At 54.6% G+C, this 12,852-nt stretch overlaps 1 protein-coding gene across 1 annotated transcript; it reads right to left on the bottom strand.

Moving 5' to 3' along the window:
• Positions 1–3,517: 3,517 nt before the first annotated feature.
• Positions 3,518–12,847, bottom strand: LSS (lanosterol synthase (2,3-oxidosqualene-lanosterol cyclase); the record flags this gene model as incomplete). Its single annotated transcript, XM_010289797.1, has 20 exons — positions 3,518–3,703; positions 3,923–4,001; positions 4,458–4,628; positions 4,927–5,007; positions 5,426–5,491; positions 6,047–6,152; positions 6,362–6,458; positions 6,809–6,958; positions 7,110–7,160; positions 7,885–7,956; positions 8,573–8,629; positions 9,235–9,262; positions 9,397–9,494; positions 9,933–10,051; positions 10,395–10,503; positions 10,703–10,838; positions 11,672–11,768; positions 12,105–12,226; positions 12,638–12,746; positions 12,832–12,847. Coding segments are annotated over 20 exons (1,950 nt in total), but the record flags the coding sequence as incomplete, so codon positions are not given.
• Between the last annotated feature and the right edge of the window lie 5 nt (positions 12,848–12,852).

The raw sequence follows: 12,852 nt of genomic DNA, 5'->3' as shown, positions 1-12,852 counted from the left end.
GTCAAGCCTCACTGGCCGCCACCACAGCTGTAGCTCCTCGGGAACGGGGTGGGACATGGCCGGCAGCCCCCTCGGGGACAGGTGGGGTCGTCAAGGCAACAAGGGTGTCCCAGCTGTTGCCAAAAGCTGAAGGGAGGGCCCCGGGTGCACAGAAAGGAGAGGATGGAGATACATTGTTATGGGGACGAGAGAAGCGGAGAGCTCTGGGATGTGGTGCAGGAAAGACAAAACATCAGTGACTGATGGCGCAAACAGAGGACTCCCTAGGGCACAGGGAGAGAAAATACAACAAACCCCAGAGCACACCAAAAAATCACCAGGAAAACTCCAGGATGGGAGGCAGCTACAGAGAAGTCTTGGTGGCACGCGCCAAGACACCTGCAGAGCCCGTGTGCACGCAGAAGGGCGCTGGGAGGGGTTGAGGTGCATCCAAGCACAAACAAAAAGCCTTGATGCCTACCCAAGGTGCCATGATGCCTGCTGTGGGGCTTGGGGTGGCTGGCAGGCTGTCCTCTGCAAGCACCCCTGGCTCCCTGCGAACCCCAGCTCCAAGCACCACTCATGCTGGCCTGGCCCTCGACCCTGGATGTACCCAGGTCACCTTGGGGTGCTGAGAGCAAATCCACGAGCAGCCTGGGGACCCCAACCATCCATGGCAATGGAAGGGAAACCCCCTGCAGCCCTGTGAGTAGCACTGGGTTTCCCCAGGGACCGTAAAGGGGATTGAGAGGGCCTTGGGACCTGCCTGATGCCTCACCCCCAACATGTCACCTCCTCTCCTGGACACTGACAGCCACTTGCCAAGTGCAAAGGGACTGCAGGCACAGTCACGAGTGCAAAGAAGAAAGCAATAATTTGTTAATTAAGCCATGTAAGTCCCGGGAGTGAGTCTGCTACAGGGCTCAGTGCCCATATGATCCCTCTTCTCCCGGAGCACCTCGGCAGTCCTTGCTGGAGCAGTGCTTGTCAGTCTAGTGGAGAATGATTGGTGCCTGTAACAATGGCCTGCAGAGCAGAGAGGGAGGAAGGAAAAAGGGCTGGGGAGTGGGACAGAAGGATAAAGAGAAAAAGAGATGAATGGGAGGACAGTGGGCATACAGAAAGGGAAAGCAGTGACACAGCATGACAGCAGGGTAGAGAAGAAGTACAGGAAGAGGCACAGAGGGTAGAGGGGGACAGGGAGCAGGATAGAGATGGAGAAAGAAAAATAGTGATGGCAGCAGGACAGACGGACAAAGCTGGAGGAATAGAGAGAAGGACATGGTGGGATGCATCCTCTAGTTCCACAGCAAAGTGGGAATGCAGGAATGTCCTGTCCCTGGGCAATGTCATGGAGAGACACAGGGCCCTGATGTGCCATAGATCCAGCCCAGAGCTGGGAAAGGCAGGTGAATGGGCCACTTTCCCAGAGCCCATCCCCTGAACAGGAGGACCACTGGGCCCAGGATCAGCTAGTGAGTCTCCCAAGCGCGCAGGCCCCAGCCACTCACCCACAGTGGCTGGCAGCACGGGACTGTGCACATGTCAGCTTTTAGGGGACTTCCAGCCCTCTCTGGGCACCACTCAACCCTACCTGAGCACCCAAGGAGCCCCAGCCCCACTCCTTTCCTCTGTACTAACCCAGGCCAGGGAAAGGAGTGTTTCCCTCTTGCCCACCTCTTCAAGGGTAGAGGCTGGGAGGCAGTGTGACTTGAGCTCTCTTCCAGCTTTCTCTCCAAGCAGGGAACTAGGTGGCTGTCACAAAATTTACAGGCAAGAAAACAATACTGGGGGGCAGTGGCAAAATTTAAGCACAAAACTACTCCACTTTTCTTTTACCCAGTTCTCCCAGGATGTTAATCTTACGCAAATTTTCTCAGCCTGTGGTAATAGATGAAAGGAGTGCAAAAAGAAACATATCACACCAGCTATGGCTGGGAACAACTGATAAGCGAAACAGAAGGGTATCAGTGAACATTCAAATGTAGCTTGATTTTTTTGTAAATGAAAGGCAAGATAGCAACCTTGCACAAGATATTCCTAAGGGTTTTTCTCCCCCCCTAAAAAGCAGTGGTCCCTGGAGGCAGAAAGGCTGAACTGCTGGGGCTAGGGGCCATCAGCTCTTTCTTGAGTGTTGTTGTTTATTCCTATGTAGAAATTAGATTAAGAAATTATCATCACACAGTAATCTTGAAGTGGAGGTTTCTGGTTTCTTGAGGTGGGAGGGAAGGAGGAAGGGTAGTTAATATTCAAAAAACCTCAGGAACCTTAACATGTTTCAGTTTTGGCATGCTGAATTTGAATGGGAGCCTGGAGAACCCAAGTTTCACAGCTTGTGCATAGTCTGGCCTTTGAGTCGTAACACCTTAGAGTACCTCACAGTTGGTATTTTAAGATACCAGCTGCCTCAAGATTGTCATTTCAACAGTCATGTCACTGTCCTAGCTCAGCCAGGGAGCTGTTTGTCAGACACATGAAAAAACTGAGCTGAAAGCCAAGGAGACAAAGGCATTGGAGGGAGATGAAGCAGGCACAGGCTCCAAGCATGGCTTGCTTATTGGTGGAGATGGTCACTGGGGACAGGTGACCCAAGCCAGGTTACAGGATGCTGCTGTGCAAGCCCCTCTCTGCTTGGGACACACACTGGGGCAAAGACCATAAGGAGACCAACACACAGCTAAGTTCTGCTTGCAACACTGTTAGCAATTTATTAACCTGTCAAGTCAATACGACTTTCAACTGTGACAACAAAATGTGAATGCCCAACTGCACCACAGCTTGAACAGAGGCACTTGCTGCGCTGGAGGAAGGCTGGAGCCCCAGGGACCCAGGCTGTGCCCTGACGCTCACCACATCAGTGCTTTCTGCTTCAGTTTCCCCATTTTCAAAGTGGGAATGATGCTGGTGACTTCACCTGTGAGGCTCTGGGAAGCCAGATGCCACCAGCTGGGGGACAGAATGGTAAGAAAACTGAGCAATTCACTCCTCTTTCCCATCTGTCTGGGGGAGGGCAGGTGCTCTTCCCCTCCCAGCACAGGCTCCAGGGCAGAGAGCACTTCAAAGGCAGTTGCTAGCACCCACAGCACAGAGGCCAGCTCAGCAGGTATTGGGCAGTGCACCCCATCATGATGCTGGGCACAGGGGAGGCCCCAAATCCCACACCCTTGCTGCACAGCCAACCTGGACAGCACGAGGGGAAGATAAAGGCAGCCTTGCTCTACCCAGGATGAGAGAGTCTGTCTAGATGTGTAATACAAAACAGCTTGGCAGCTTTCTCAGATCGCAAAACTAGTCTGAAAAGGCACTTCACTCCCATCCCATAAGGGAGGATATATCTGGGAAAAACCTGTAAAAGTGGATTTTTAGAAGAGGTTTGACAGAAAGCAGAGACTCGGCAGCACTCCTCCCTGGCAGAGACAGCAGTCCATGTGTTAAGATCAGCACTGAGATACCCTATGCAGGCAACACCTCCGTGGCCCCATGCAGCAGCTGACATCTAGGACAAGTCAGAGGCCATGGCACCTGCAATGGCCTGGGTTCAGGCAGACAAGGCCTCCTGCATGGTCCTTTCCTCCCCAGCCGAGGATCCAGATTGCAATTGCCCAGCAAGAGGGCTGTTGGGATGCAGCCGGCAGAAACGCCCTAATGTCCAGATGGGGAAGACATTGCGGTATGCAGTGTAACTGACGGCACATGACTTGTTGAATACACCAGCAATGTTCTCCTGAGAGAAGGACAGAGAGCAAGGTGGTATGGGTGACAGGGGACCACGGTGTGTCCAGGATGCAGCGCTGAGCTCACTGCCTTCCTGAAGTTCCCCACCAAAAGCCACATGTGGCTGCCCTTCCAGGCAAGGGAAAGCACACCATTACAATGGCTGCGCAATGCCCAGGACATCTGCAACACCCGGGAACCCCTTGGAAAGACTAGAGGAAAGATGTACCTGAGGCCAGTCCCCATTCGGCAGCTGCTTATCAATCAACACTTTGATGCCCTTTTCCAGTACATCAACGTCAGGGTACCTGCAAAGCACGACAGAGATGTGAGCACTCATCCAAACCGTCTGCAAACCTTCATCCATGTGCTTAGGGAACCCAACCGCTTCTAGGCTGCCCCGAGCTTGTCCCAGGCATGCCGAGTGCTTTGGAAAGGCCCTCAAAACCCTAGGGCACCAGACATGAATACGGCATTTTCCCAGGCTGGAGGCCTGCTCTTTTGAGCCAGACCTTTGCTTTGCACTGGCTCCCCCTTGCCCAGCATTATGAGCCTCACTGGCCTGTGGAGCACTGGGCGGGCCGGTCCCTCATTGCAGGAGGCTTGTGACCAACGAGGTCATGAACAAACACGGTTGGGTGCATGGCCCACACCAGCCAGGCCCAGGGCCCGTGCCAGCCCTGCCACACAACCCAGCCTGCATTTCCCACCTCACTGAGCACTTAGGGCCAGGTGGTGCCTGAAGAGGTGAGGACTGATCCTACCTGACAGCCATGAGACCCAGCAGGGCCCAACACGTGTTGTGGATCTGCGACGCGGCACTCTGCACATATGTGCGCTGCTCGCATGACTCGAAGTCCTCTCCCCACCCACCATCTGCCATCTGCTTGGAGAGAAGGAACTGGCAGGCCTGGGCCACCTCTTGGCATGCAGTCCTGCAAGGATGGGGCACAGAATCAGACATGGCTGGGGACAGGGAATGTTTGCATACCCATGTTTCCTAGCTGCAAACAGGAGCTGTGCTCTGCGCTGCCCATGGCTGGGACTGCCCCAAGAGTTTGAGGCTCACACAGCAAGTGCCCTGGTCATATTGCAGGCACAGGATTTGGGAAGAGCAGTACCTGGGGCAGGAGAGCCCATGCACAGCCAGGGCATCCACCCAGTCCCACCACGGAGTCTTGCCCCAGCCCAAGAGGTAGGTAGGGACAGGGGAACCAGACAGACCCTTCTCACCCGTCATGGTATGTGTGCTGCATACTGGCAAATGCCTCCAGACCAAACCACGTGCCGTAGGTGAAACAAACACCCCAGCTCCTAGGAGGAAGGGGAAAGCAGTACTGTCAGGGGTGCAAGCCTGAAGTAGAGACTGGCTGCAACATGGCTATTTTCACAAGAGCAGAGGCAGGCACAGAGCTGCAGCCTGCCTTCCCCTATGGCACAACCATGCCCAGTCCCACCTGCATCTGCTCCCAGCTCACTCAGGTGTCAGCAGACACTCTGGGACCAGAGGAGCTGGAGCCAACCTAGCCCCCAGGGGTTGTCTGGGTCTTGTGCAATGCACAAGGTGCCTGCTCCACCTGGGCTGGAGGGAGAGGAAAGGAGAGCAAAGCACAGGAGCTAGGGGAGGATCAGCCCCTGCTTGCCCTTCCTGCCAGCCAGGAAAGCTTGCCATCATGGTCCTGCTCACAGTGGAGCAGCCAGGGGAAAACTGGGCACCAGGAACACTGCTTACCCTTCCCATGACCCATCAACTCGCTGCTTCTTGCGACAGAATTCCAGGCCCTTCTGCAGAGTCTCTCTGGTCAGGAAAAAGACATCCACTTCAGAAGCAGCTCAGATTCAGTGGCTGCTTCATCAGGGGCATCCATCAGTCCCTCTGAGGCTTTGATGGGTCCCATTATTAGACAGCTCAAGATGCAAGAGCATGCAGACAGGCAACCATGTTGTTCAGGATCTTGGAGTCAAATCATGCGCCAGTTGGGTTCTTTTCTGCTTCATGTCAGCATGCAAGCAGCGGACCCAGGCTACAACTGGCTGCAAGATCAAGGCAACTGTTAAGTCAAGAGGCATACCTCCACCAATTTCCCCCAGCCTGATCCCCAACAGCCTATGTGCTGCTCCTTGAGAGAGGCTGGGCCCCAGGCTCTTGCAGGGAGCTCTGGTTTGAAGAAGTCACCAGCAACCCAGCTCTGCACACGCCAAGGGCCACCGCAGAGGCTGCTCCACGCCAATGCAGATATCCAGGCAAAACTGCCGACAAGGGTCAGCAGGGGCTGTGCAGAGGCCATGGCAGGCAGCATGGGACGTTGCAGCCTGTCTTCTCCCCTACGCGACTCTGATCTCAGTGCCTCACCTTATCTCTGGGGCTCTGTGCTCAGGGAACTCGTTGTGGAAGTGTCTCAGTGCCTGCATGACAGCCGATGTGCACTCCACGTAGGTGTAGTCAATCATGATGTCACCTGCCAGCAGGTGAAGGATATCAGTGCAACTCCCCTGAGGCTGGGGAGCCTTCAAGCCACACACTGCCAACCTCTCCCTTGGACCCAGGGAACACTTATCCCACAGAGGGACCTCAGGCAAAGTCAGGCACCCACCGAGCACTGTGAGGCCAGTCCACTGTGTCCCTTCACACTGGACAGGACGACCAGAACCACACAGCTCCTCTGACCAAACCCCTCCGAGGGGTTCAGCAGCTCCAGTAAGTGGCCTCCTCGCTTGGTTTCATATGTGGCAAAGCCTCCATCTGAGTTCCTCATGCTCAGCAACTGCCCAGACAAGCAGAGAGAGGGGCTGGGACTGGCTCACAGGCAGTACCACCCCAGTCTGTCCCCAAGCCAAGTGTGAGGACAAAGTCAGACCCACAAGTCCATGGGGCTGGCAGACAACCCAGTTCCCAAACCACATGGACAGGCAGGCCCAATGTGGACCAACACATTACATTACACCGCATATGTAGGTCCGTATCACAGTAAATATGGTGTTGCCATACCAGGCCACAGGCCTTGTACTAGCTTAGTGATACCAGATCTAACAGCTCATCAGGCCTTGACTTCTCTTACTTTAGCTTGGTTTAGCTGCCTGCATTTCCCTTGGCCCTAATTTTTGCAGCACTTACCACATTCACGGCATCAAAGAGGCACTGTGGGGGGACAAGCTTCGCTATGAAGGGGCACTTCTCCTGCAGCAGCATAACTGACTTCAGCCCCTCTGCTGTGCAGTCTGCCACAATCCAGCCACAGTCTCGGGTACTGAAGGGGAAGCCACCCTGGAAAGGGGTCAGGAGGGTTCAGCACCTTCCCCTGACCCATTCTGTTCTTGTAAGGTAGGGGGGAGGTGCTGCCCGTCATTCCCATCCCCTCTGCCCAAATCCGTGCCCTGTTCATGTGTCCTTCAGAGACCAGTTCCAGACATCGTACCTTGTTCATATGGCGATAATATTTCTGGTAGTCAGGTGGGTTCTCTGGGATCTGCAGAAGACAAGAAACAAGTGAGGGCAGGCTGGAGGTTTCTGGCGGCAGGACCATGGGCTGAAACCATCACAGATGCAGAACCATGTGGGACTGGGCACCACCTGTCCTTCACTGAGGGAGGCAGGCAGGGAAAGAGGTCAGCTCTGGAGCAGGGAGTGCTGAAGACAAATCACATTTTGGCTTGGTCTCAGCAAGTGTTGCTGAAGTCCCCTCTTTGGGTGCTTTCCTGCCAGGGAGCCATCTGCTTTCAATGCTCCCATTGGCAGCACCATCAGCAAGACTGCATCTGCACCAAGGTGCTGGTGAAAGTCACCCCCCCACCGTTAAGCCACTGGCCTGGCCAGCAGGAGCTGAGCTCATGCAGTCACTAGCCTCATGCAGTCACTAGCCAAGGAATCTGGGTTTCCCAGAAGTATGCCTCAAATGTGTGGGCACCAGACAGGACAAAGGGCAAAAAAGCCTAAGCTCTCAGTTTTCCAGACCCTCTTAGCCTAGGCAGCGAACCCAAACATCCCTGTGCCAGGCCAAGGTCCTCTCCAAACTGCAAAGATGTCTCTCAGCAACAGGGAGCAGAAAACAGGAGGCTGTGCCTAGAACTTTGCTAGTCCAGCCCTTCAAAAAAGCTCTTCAGAAGACAACAGACACATCCAACAAGGCTCTGAGAAGCTGCCAAGTCGGCAGAGCCAGCATGTGAGAGACACCACCAACTGACTCCACTCACCTGGGTAAACCGGAGGAACTCATAGGCATTTTGGAGGCAGGATGTGAATTCAGACATCTTCTGGGCTTCCGCCTAGAAACAGAGGTACAGAGTCATCAGTCAGCAAGCAGCTGTGGCCACCAAACGTTCCCCTAGGTGCCATTAACGCCTGGCCTTCCTGTAGGTTTGCATTCATACTTTGTTTACTGTTTCCATTACAAACCTTTACAGTGAGAACTGAACCAACAAGTGTTGTTGGGGCTTACCATAGGCAATCACACCACCGTCCAAAAAGGATGCCCATCATAGCTGTCTCTGCCCCAGTGCAGGAAACCAGGAGACCTGCACAATGTCCCTGCCAAACAGCAATGCTCTGAGGCCAAGCGGAGTGAGGAGGAAGGGCCAGGGTTTTACCAGAAGACTGCAGCAGCTGGAAAGTCTAACGAACCACTCAGGTGGTGCTGTGGCCTCCTGCTTCAAAAGCAGCATCAAAAGATGTGCTGTACCAGCTGTGCTGGGCACCCTGCCTACTACAGCTGAGGGGGACTCTGAGAAGACTTGTGTTTGCCTGGCTCAGTCATAAGATGCAATGACAGAATTGGCACAGTAGGGGTCTGAGGGGATGCATAGTAGGAGCTGCTGGTATTTGGGAATGTGCCAGGACAAACCATTTTCCCAAGGCAGCATGTAGCACTGAGGGGTGCATTACCTCCAAGAAGGCTTGGATGGCAAAGGCAGTATCCCAGAGCTGGGATCCATTTGTGCCCTGGAAGAGAGAAAGCAGATAGTGAGGGGCAGGTGCTGGCAGCAGCCTGATCAAGCTGTGGGGTCTATGGGACAGCACGTCCTTCCTGCATTACCCCCACTAGCTCCCTCCACCCTGCGTCTCAGTTTTATGTCACCCAGCATCACAGCTGATGTGCTGGCAATAGAGGGGATGGATGCAGCAGCTCAGGGACAGCTGCTCCATGCTTCAGCCTGCTCTGTGCACAGCAGAGACAGGAGAGGTGGCTAGTGATAAGGAGCAGAGGGACACAATGGCTGTGAGAGAAGCACAGCTCAGTTCACGTGCAGTATCAGGGGCCTGTCTTTCTCCTTCCCTTCTCCCATGACCCATGGGGATGAAGGGGATGGAGGTGTAGAGCTGCCCCCTCAGCTCACAGCCACAATGAGGCAAACTAGCAGGATGGACACTATTTACTCCTGGCATAGACAGGGGAAGTGGCAGTGAGACAGACAAGGCCACCAGGCACCAAAGGCAAGATGCCAGGAATTCAGGCCCAGGGTGAACAAGCTATCCCATTATTCCATGGGCTGCTCCAGCATGACAGGGTCCCTCCAAGTCACAGTTGAACTCCTACAGTACTTCACCTGCATCTTCATGCCATCGAGGCCCAGCCTGTGGGAGAAGAGACCACAGTGCTGCAGCACAGGCACAGCAAGAGTGCCAGGAAGCAGTCTGGGAGCCAGTGTGCTCACTCAACAGGGATCAGAGCTCTACACTGTCCCAGGTGGGCCACACTCAGCCCTTACCAGAGATAGTCAGGGATCCTGGAAACATGCTCCTGAAAAGCTGGGGAGTTCTTCCCATCCACAAACCAGCGAACCAGCATGTTGATCGTCTTGGAAATCTGCCAAGAGCAGCACTGTCACTGCTCTGGGTATAGCTTCTTTCAGCCCCAGAGACATATATCCCTCCCACTCAGCACAAAGCCATCTAGAGATGGTCCCGGGCTTTATTCCGACAGCTCCGTCTGTGGTATCACTTAGCATAGTTGAGTTAGTTGGGCAGGTGCCATGACATTTCTCTAGAGCTTCCCCTCAGATCATTTCCCTGGACCACAAGGAGAGGTACCCCTCACCAGGGCCAGAGATGTCCCCACGCCCTCTGCATCTTCTGTGCCCTGTTAGCATTAAGCTGCTGAGCATTAGGAGCAGCAGGAGTTGTGCCTGAGCAAAACCTGATGATTATGGTTACATGCCACAATTGCAAAGGGCTGGGGGCCCACAAGCTAGTCCCTAAAGAGCAAAGGGTAATATTTTTAAAGGATCGACAGCAAGTATCCTACCGGCCCAATACTGATGCATTTGGTGAATCTGTCATCAGCTTTGATGTGGTCATACAGCTCTGTGATGGCACGCTGCCGCAAGTGAGTGCTATGGTGGGCTTCATACACATTCATGATGGCTACAGGAAAAGAAAGGGACATGCAGTGAAAAACCCACTCCATGTGGCCAGATTCATTTGCTGTGGCAGACTGCACCACTACTCACATGACAGCCAGTCAAGGAAAGCACGGGAACTGCTCTGCCCCAGAGCGGCCCAAGGACCTGGGCACAAGGCTCTGCTGCTCTCAGGGAGGGAGAAGCCCAAGAATCACAAAATCCATGTCTCCATCCCAGCTCTAGGGCATACACCGGTAGCTGGCACTAAGTCCCTAAAGAGTCCCCATGGTACAAGGCAGCTTCAGTTTCACCACCACTGGCACACATGGCAAGGGCCCTCCCGCCCCAGCCAACACGGCACTCACCATAGGCAACCCTCAGCAGCCAGCTGTGCGGGGTGTACACATCACAAGCAGCCACATTGTTCCGCTGGGCTGGCCAGTCTATGCTGGCATAGTCTTGCACGTACAGCTCCTGGCACAAGACAGCAAAGGGCATCAGCCTGGTAAGCCGGGAACAAGCACCCATAGGCAGCTTACTGCTGGAATTTGGCTCCACTGCCTGGACAGAGACTTGTGCAGGTATGAGAGCTGTCACTTCGCAAGCCAGAGGCTGGCCCACAAGGGCATGCACAGCAGGCTGTCAGGGAGCCCCACCAGGGTCAGCTCCATACCTGTCGCAAGCTCCGTATGAGCTCATCCTCTTCTGCTGACAGACGCCTGGCATAACAGTAGCTCATGGGGAGGTAAACCTGGCGGCAGTGACACCAGAGCCGGGATGGGTGGGCTGGGAACCACGTAGGAAGTAGCCTGTTTGCAACAGAGAAGGTGCTACTGTGAAGAACACGGAGGGCCAAGGGCAGCACAGAGAGACTATATGCTGACAGAGGGATGCCTGGAGCATGGCGTGCCTTTCCCTATCCCCTGTACCAGGCCTGCTGCTGCTGGTACAGCTGCAGGAGAAAAGAAGGGGGAATATCCATACAGCCTAGCCCTGCTCAGATGCTCCCCACCAGGGGTGCTCCCTCCCCACCAGGGCCAGCAGACACCGCTCCTGGCCCAGCTGACAGGGCAGGGAAGATCCCGAGCTCAGACAGTAGGGAGGGGAGAAGTCAGTTCACGGGCCAGTCTCTTCCCCATGCGACTTTGAAGGCAGAAGCCCGCACTGACTGCTAAGTGCGTTTGATGACAAAGCACCAGCAGCTCTTGGTACTGTGCAGCCCCTGATTTCCCCCCCTTTCCTTCTCTGACACCCAGTGGCTCTCTGAGTAATTGAGAGGGTACAAGTGAGGGTTTAATGCTGGCAGCCTTACATGTGGCTGTCCTGTCCTGCTAGGGCCCAGTTCTGGCTGGCCACAACAGAAGATACTGGTGGCAGGCAGGGAGCACACGGATGTATCGGGGACCCTGTGGGTAAACCTAACAGGGCTGAACTCTGGCATCTCCCTTCAGTGGATCCTCCCTATCCACCCGTTGGTTGGCCTTGCTGTTGGTCTCCCAGTTGACAAGCCGCCTGACCACCTCCAGTTCCAAGCCATAGCTGGAGTTATCCCAGCAACCACCAGTGCTTGAGACAGCTGTGAGTCAAGGCTGGTGGCAGGACTGACAATACCCCCTGCCTCCGCATTGAGGGCAGCACATACCACATCTCTGGGAGAAGCGTGTTCATTCCCTCCCAGCTGTAAACATTCAAGACAGCCAGCCAAAACTTCCCCCAGGAAGGGATTCCCACAGCACCTCCTGCAGAGAGCAACATCAGCTTTCAGGGTTACTGCAACCATGCCAGCTCCCTGCTTTCTTCACAGTTGCAGGGTCCATTTCTCCTTATGTTTGGGAGCACGCCACTCAGGCTGGGACACATGTCCCGAAAAAAGGCAAGCAGGCAATGGTACAAAAACATAACACACTTTCCCATCATTAATTGAAAATATAGGTGCCATCAAGGGCAAGCAAGACCAACAGTTCCTCCACCACCTGGGAGCCCCCCATATTCCATGCAGGCCTCAGGTCTGGTCAGACCTCTTCTCACCAGTGTACCAGCCCCATGGCTGATGTGCTGGGCACAATAGAGCTGACCTTTGCTGTGCAGGTTTACACGAGCCCGCACAATGTCAGGGTCATCTGGTCCAAGCCCCAGGATCCTCAGGGCTGTGTAGTTGAGTGCTGTGCCAAACACCGTCGATTTGTCTTCCACATGCCTGTCACACACGTATACACAGAGACAGCATAGCCATTAGTCAGATATTAGCATTAGCCAGACACAACGCACTGCACAGGGCTGTCTTTGTCAAGGTGAAGTAGGCTGCCAGGGGTGACTGTGGAAAAGGGGAGACTCAACTAACCCAGGGAGAAACATTGCTCTGCACTACCCCGTCACACATGATGCTTTGGGATATAGTGCCACAGAAGAGATGCAGCCAGACTTGATGCTCCAGCCACCTCTGTGACAAAAGGTATACCTGGAGTGCTACACAAGCAAGTCCAACCACCCAGAGGTATTACAGTTGCCAAGTCCCACTCCCTGAGCCTGGGCAGATTTGACAGCAGCTCCAAGTGCTGGACCTTGGAGGTGCCATCACTAAAAGAAAGAAGCATCTTTGGTTACTCACAAGCCCCAGCCTCCATCCGGGAGCTGCACAGAGCGCAGGTAGCGCACCATCTCTTTCCGAAATCCCTCCGGCAGCTGGATCTTGACAGTGTGGCATGCGATGAGGAGACCTGGAAGATCAGACAGGCTGGCTCTTGCATGAAGCCAAACGCGAGACATTCTCTCCTCTCAGGGAAGGTGCCCCGCGGGGCCTACCTGGCAGGAGGAAGAGGGGCC

Source organism: Phaethon lepturus, unplaced genomic scaffold (assembly GCF_000687285.1).
Source record: "Phaethon lepturus isolate BGI_N335 unplaced genomic scaffold, ASM68728v1 scaffold56016, whole genome shotgun sequence".
Lineage (NCBI taxonomy): Eukaryota > Metazoa > Chordata > Aves > Phaethontiformes > Phaethontidae > Phaethon > Phaethon lepturus.
The sequence above is the reverse complement of the archived record's forward strand: the minus strand, read 5'-3'. Positions and strand labels throughout refer to the sequence as shown.